We start from the raw sequence: 6,473 nt of genomic DNA, 5'->3' as shown, positions 1-6,473 counted from the left end.
CTAAATATATATGCCATAAGTGACCCTACAATATTTTATTTTAAAAAAATACTTTTGTTACTCTTTTGATTTCTAATTTTGCTGATGGTTAGGATGAATTATAGCTCCCTAGCTTGCTTCCCACTTTCTGTTCTGTTTGGCTTGCCTGATACTTAGAACAATAGACGTTTCTGCCCTGGTATGGTTATTGGCTTAATTTTTAAAATATTTAACATATATGCTGCTATTTGATTTTATCATGTGAGATTTATATTTAATCTCTTCTCATTTTTGTTGCTTAGATAATATAGTTTATTAGAGAATTATTGACATTGAATGAATGAAATAATTTATTTTTATTTATTTAAAAGATTTGTATGACTGCCCAACTTAAAACACAATTCTGGGCGGATCACAGCAGTAATAAACTACCAACCATAAAACCATAAAATCATAAAAATGAAACGAAGACCAAGAACTAAAAAACCTGCTGCCTCAGTCACCTCCTAGAACCTTTACGGAAGCCCTATAATAATAATAATTTTAAAAGGCATTGTGTTCCCCATATTATAAATAGGAAGCAGAAGGCTTTTCCCCACTTGCCCTCAGTTTTTATTTTCTTTCGTTCTTGCTCTGTCCCAACTGATGAGTGGGACTGTCCTGACTTAAGCAAAAGACCACGCTGAGACGAGGAGAATGTCTCTAGTGTTTATTAACTGCTATAGTAGTCAGAAAATCCTACCAGATTGAAGGAGCATGGGAAACCCAGACAGATAAACCCCAAAACTCAAGGTGGGTCTGCTCTGAGTTTCTTTGAAGAACAGTTCAAAGCCTCTAAACTACACATGCATTTTCCCCCCTGGATAGGGGCCCCCTCCTGCTCACCATCCGTACTCATAACAGGACAGACTTAAGTCATTCTTAGCTGTGCTAGAGTCAAAGTGACATTCCCCGTTTACTTGGACTCATCTAAATAGTATTTTCCCATTCTTTTGACTCATCAAGTGACAGCCCCAAGATGTGTCAGATCTGTTAGGCTTTATCATCTATTACCTTGGATGGAAGTCTCATGACAGACAGCGATTGGGAATGGGGCAATTGGGGCAAGATAAGGAATGGCAATGAGGACAAAAAAAATCATGCTATTGTAGTATTCTGCCAGCTCAAGGATAGGTGAAGAATACTTCAACTTTACAATGAGGAAAGGCTCTGAGAGTAGTAGGAAAGGGTAGTGTTATACTACAAACAAATATGGTGTGAAGTGAAACTGAATGGGATGGAAATAGTTCTGGACCAAGCCTATAATTCACAAATCCATAGTAGATTCCATGCCATTCCAAAATACATCAACAGTGAATGAAATATGGTGCCATGTGTTCCTAGGCTACAGGTACGTCCTGAAGCTGGTGAGATGAGAGTCCCTGATTCTCATGCCAGAGAGAGCCATTTTATCAGGGACAGGTGGCAAGGGGCTTCAAAGCGCAGAAAACAGCAGCCCAAACCCTACAATTTGGTTTACATGAAAGAAGATAATGAATATTCCCTGCCTTTGCCTCTTAGTCCTTCAAGATAGGCCAGGTCAAGAAACAGACACCACAGGTAATACTGGAAGTCAAATTTATTGAAATAGGCTATAGTAACAAAATCTTGAAAGCCTGCAGAATTTTCCCCCCATCCCTTTTATTCCAGAGAGTTAAGGTGGAGCTAGTTTGAGCTTCTTTTTAATGTTCTCTTCCTGTCCGGACTTAAATCATGTTTTGCTAACAGCTGTCATACAGTTTCTCCATAGTCATCTCTGTGGTCTTCTATACCTACTACAGGAAGTTAGTAAAATTGATTTCCCACCATTTTGTTCTGGTGCTCTAGGCAGCGTCCATAGCACTCCTTCCTCTAATTTCCCCCCACAAAAATCTACCCTGAGGTAGGTTGGGCTGAGAAAGAGGGAGGCTGATCCAAAATCACCCACTGAATGTGTATGGCTAAGGCCAGTCTAATGCCTTAGTCTCCCTGCTCCTAGTTCAACATCTTAACCATTACTTTACTCCAGCTGAGTACTGCAGAGTTTGATTCAGTACCTCACCTGTATCCCTGTGCTTTGTGAATCATATTTACAGAAAAGTGACCTTTTGGATTCCTTTTTATCATTCATTTGGATGCTGTCCTTATCTTATCTGAGAAGCCTGCTTTCCACACAGAACACATGCGCTCAGCCCTGCTTTTCATTTGTGACTAAACCTCTACACTAAAGGGTAGAAATGTACCTTTGATCTTCCTGTGTTGGACTATTTGGGCTGCCACATCTCCTTGAAAAGAATTCAGCTGGATCCACCTAAATACAATCTATTCTGGCTTAGGACTCATACTCTCTCCCCTCAAAAAATCAGGAATGTATATTTTCTTGGTATTGCCAATTTTTACTATAACTATATACTACTTTGTTCTAAATTTTAATGCTCCAATCATTTTGCAGACTCATCTGACCAAAAAGGAAGCAACCTGGGATTCTGATGTCCAACACTTTTTGTCTCTTCAGACAGGCATTTTCTTCAGCCCATCTTCTGTCCTCTATATCCTGTCCACTCCTCTGTGGGTCAGGCTGATATTTCTGATTTTGCTCTGGGTGCTGTGTTTTACAGTTCACTTATGAAACTGACCACAGCTTGTTCCTCTGTGCTTTCTTTGTTTGCCAACTTCATCCAGCTGAATACAATTATGATGCTTTTAGTAAGGAGCATTTGACCATCAAAGAAGCCTTTCAACATCAGTGCCATCTCCTCAAAGATGCCATATTTGTTGCTTTTTCACATTTTTCCCCAACAAACCAGCTGGAGTATTACATCTCTTCCTCAGGTGCCTTGAGATACAATTCTTGGACATTATTACTAACCTTCCATGTGTCAAAGCCTGGAGGGTTTTCTAAGACAGCTCATTTCTTCCCTGTGATGACTTCCCCTCTGCTTCTGAAATGGTTCATTTGTTTATTCAACAACTTTACCATCATTTCATTTCTGATTTAAGCATACAGTCATGGAACATTTTGGAAACTTTTATCTATTGATTGTAAACCCTACCTGTCCTCTGTCCACTATCCATAACTGCACAATGAAACAAAAGGGACAAGTGGCACCTTGGAGCAATACTATCAGCACGCCAATTGGCCTGATTGTAAGTCTGCTTACAATAACTTAGTTTATATATAACCCAGATATCACCATTTCAGGAAATGTATGGTTGCCATCTCTTTCTTCAGCCAAATGGATCTCAACCCTATCCTATTCCAGAGGCCTCCATTCTCTCCAGGTACTGCTGACCGTTCAGTGTCTTCTGAAGTATCAGCTGGACTATTGCCAAGGCCTCCTGCAAATATACTTCTGACCATCATCACTAGGAAGCCTTCCCCTTCATTGTTGACACAGCTCTGGATTCTACTATATTTCTTCCATCCACATAACCATTCAAAAATTTAAAGCTGGGTGTTTGGCTTTATGGACCATTTTCTGTACTTGCACAAAGGACCATTTTCTGTACTTGCACAAAGGATAGCATTTTAGGTTTAAAAAGCCCCACAGACTGCCTTAGTTTGATAAATAAGACCATTTATTTATTTATTTTCAGGAAAGAGATTAGCAGTACAGAAATATTGTTGGAATACCCTTCCTGAGAGGATGTGTCTAAGTGCTTTTTGAAACAATGGGTAAAAAAAGCCATATATTAATGGGTTACAGCTGGAGTTGAAGTAACCAAGCCAAGTTAGAGCATCAAACAGCACAGCAGGAGTTGAAAAACCTAAAAAAGGGTCAATTAAAATTGTGACAAAACATGGAAACCACAAGAAGAGAAAAACACCTATCACAATACTTAAGGTCTTAGCAGCTTTCCTGTCTGCACTTCTGGAAAGCTGGTTAGAATTTTTGTCATCTGAACTTTTCATGACCCTCAGATGTTTTTTAGACACCTCAAAGATTTTTGCATAAATTCCAGTTATCACAGAGGCAGGAATGAAGAAACCAAATGAAAACACAACAACTCCCCAAAGTTTATTAAACATCACTGGACAAGAACTAGAACATGCAACCAAAATATCATAAATATCAATGCCAGAAGCATATGCTTCAGAGAAAACCAATCCAAAAGCAAAAGAAGATGGCACTGACCAGCAAATAAGAATTAATTGCCTGATTCTAGGAACTGTAATTTTGCATGGATAATGAAGGGGATAACAGATGGCATAGAATCGATCTACTGCAATTGAGCAAAGGTGAAAAATAGACACCAAGCAGAGCATCAGGTCAAAGCTGTAGTGGATTTTGCAGAAAGTCATTCCAAAATGCCAACAATTCTCCACTGATCTGACCATGCTGTAAGGCATGATGAAGAAGCCAAGGAGGAAGTCAGTGACTGCCATGGAAAGGATGAGGAAGTTAGTTGGGGAATGCAGCTGTCTGAAATAGGAGATTGAGATGACGATCGCCAAATTTCCAAAGACTGTGATGATGATAACTCCACTTAGAGATATATACATGGCTCCTCGAATACCTACAGACCAGGGATTTTCAGGACAGGATCCATTTCCAAATTCAGAGCAATCAATGACATGCTTAGAGGCATTAAGAAAAACCATAGTATTTTATCTGAAAATGAGACAAGTATCAGATGCAGAAATTAATGTATGCTACTGTCTGTAGATCCCAAGTAACTGAAAGGTTTTACATTAGAATTCCCAGAATGTATCCTATAGGAAGATACTCATTCCCTGAAGACTCAAAACTTTTTACAGAAAGTTCATATTACTATAATTATTTAATCAGAAGTTAAACAACATTTCTTCAGATCTGTGTAGATTATTATTTGATTTTCTGTTTCTTTTGGTAGAAATAAAATAGCCAGTCCGAGCATTACATCACTGCCTTTGATAACATAATGGTGACTTAGGTTTATCATTTTATTCAGTCTCTCCCTGCCAGGAACCTAAGACAGCATACAGTTAAACTACTGTGAAACCATATGTTAGAACAAGGAAAAATAGGAGCAAACATTCAGTGAGTGACAAAAACAATAAAGCATCAAGATCCTGAGCGAAGAGAATGTTTGTTGCCCATCTAAAACAAAATAAGGAAACTGTCTTATCTTCCTTGGGAGTGCCACAAATTAGGTGCTGAAAAGTGCGTCTCAGTTGTTCACTAGTCCAGCCTTTCTGAGTGATGGGACAAATACCAAGGTTTTTCAGGATGACAATAAACTGCAAGATGATCCATATGGAAGGAGTCCTTCAAATGTTCTGTCCCCATGCTACTGAGGGTCGATGCTCAGAAACAAATTGGAAGCTCATGAAGTTGATCTGGTGTAATGTGGTACAGACAGTGTATGCTGATAAAGGCCTAACCCCCTCATTTTGCACTACCTGTAGTTCCTTCGCAAGGGCAGTCCACATAGAGATATGTCATAACAACGTAACAGAGAGATTATTAAGGGCAATAATCATTGTAGGCAGATCATTTCCCCACAAGAAAATAAATAAATATGTATTTAAACAATGAAATACAAAAAAAAAAACCCAACCCTACAGGTCCTACTCTACCTCCCAGGGACAATGTTGGATGCAAGTTCACTCCAATTGACTGCAATGAAGTTATTTCTTTCTACCTTCCTTTCTGTCCTTCCTCCTTTTTGTAGATACCCACTCTCTATCTAAGAATGCTTCTGGATTCACATGGATGGGAGCTCTAAAGCTCTTATTTCGTAATGCTCCAGACCAAAGGAACATTTTGAATGAAATAAAAAAAAATCAATCATAAGCCTCAGCAAGAATTTCATGACTGCACCGAATGGAACCTGCAGCCACAGTGGTGCCGATGGGTTCCACAATATCTACTCCTGCTAAATATATTCTCAAATATTATTAATAAGCTTTACAGAAATGTATGACAAGAATTTACCCCACCACTTCCACTAGCAACAGCATGCTATGCACTGCAATTCCTTCCTTCTTTCTTCTCCTACCTGAAGGCTGTTTGCATGAAATTATTGAAATATCAATGTTCTATTTGATGTCCAGAAGAACCAGGTTTTTTTCCAAAATAAACAGGGAAATAATCATGCTGTGCTTTTATAACACAGCAATCCAGCTCCCTAGAGAATGTCAGGCACAAGAAAAATTGCTGTTCAGAATATTGGGGAGGAAAGCACAGAGGTTGGTAGCTACCAATGAGGACTGAGCTCAACTCTCCAGGATGGATTATTCCTTTCAAGATCATGACGGTCTCAACAGTGAAACAGCATCTACCAGGTTTTATGACCAAATCAAAGTGATACTTTTAGATCATCATGCAATCTGAAAATGAGATTTCTTTCAGTCAAACAGTTACTAAAAAATGCTTCTCTGCAGGCCAAATTAGATTGTGTGAAGTTAAGTTCAGCGTATGTGTATGTTTTAAATTATGTGGGTAGGAGAAGGAGAAGAATCAAGGCTAGTATTGTAGGGGGGGTTGAACTTA

At 38.9% G+C, this 6,473-nt stretch overlaps 1 protein-coding gene across 1 annotated transcript; it reads right to left on the bottom strand.

The window, feature by feature from the left end:
* Positions 1–3,580: 3,580 nt before the first annotated feature.
* Positions 3,581–4,643, bottom strand: TAAR2 (trace amine associated receptor 2). Its single transcript, XM_063294838.1, has one exon. The coding sequence runs from the start codon at positions 4,598–4,600 to the stop codon at positions 3,581–3,583; it is 1,020 nt and encodes a 339-aa protein (XP_063150908.1). The 5' UTR covers positions 4,601–4,643.
* Between the last annotated feature and the right edge of the window lie 1,830 nt (positions 4,644–6,473).

The sequence above is a fragment of the Candoia aspera genome, chromosome 1 (genome assembly GCF_035149785.1).
Source record: "Candoia aspera isolate rCanAsp1 chromosome 1, rCanAsp1.hap2, whole genome shotgun sequence".
NCBI classification, from domain to species: domain Eukaryota; kingdom Metazoa; phylum Chordata; class Lepidosauria; order Squamata; family Boidae; genus Candoia; species Candoia aspera.
This window is presented reverse-complemented; position numbering and strand designations above follow the sequence as displayed.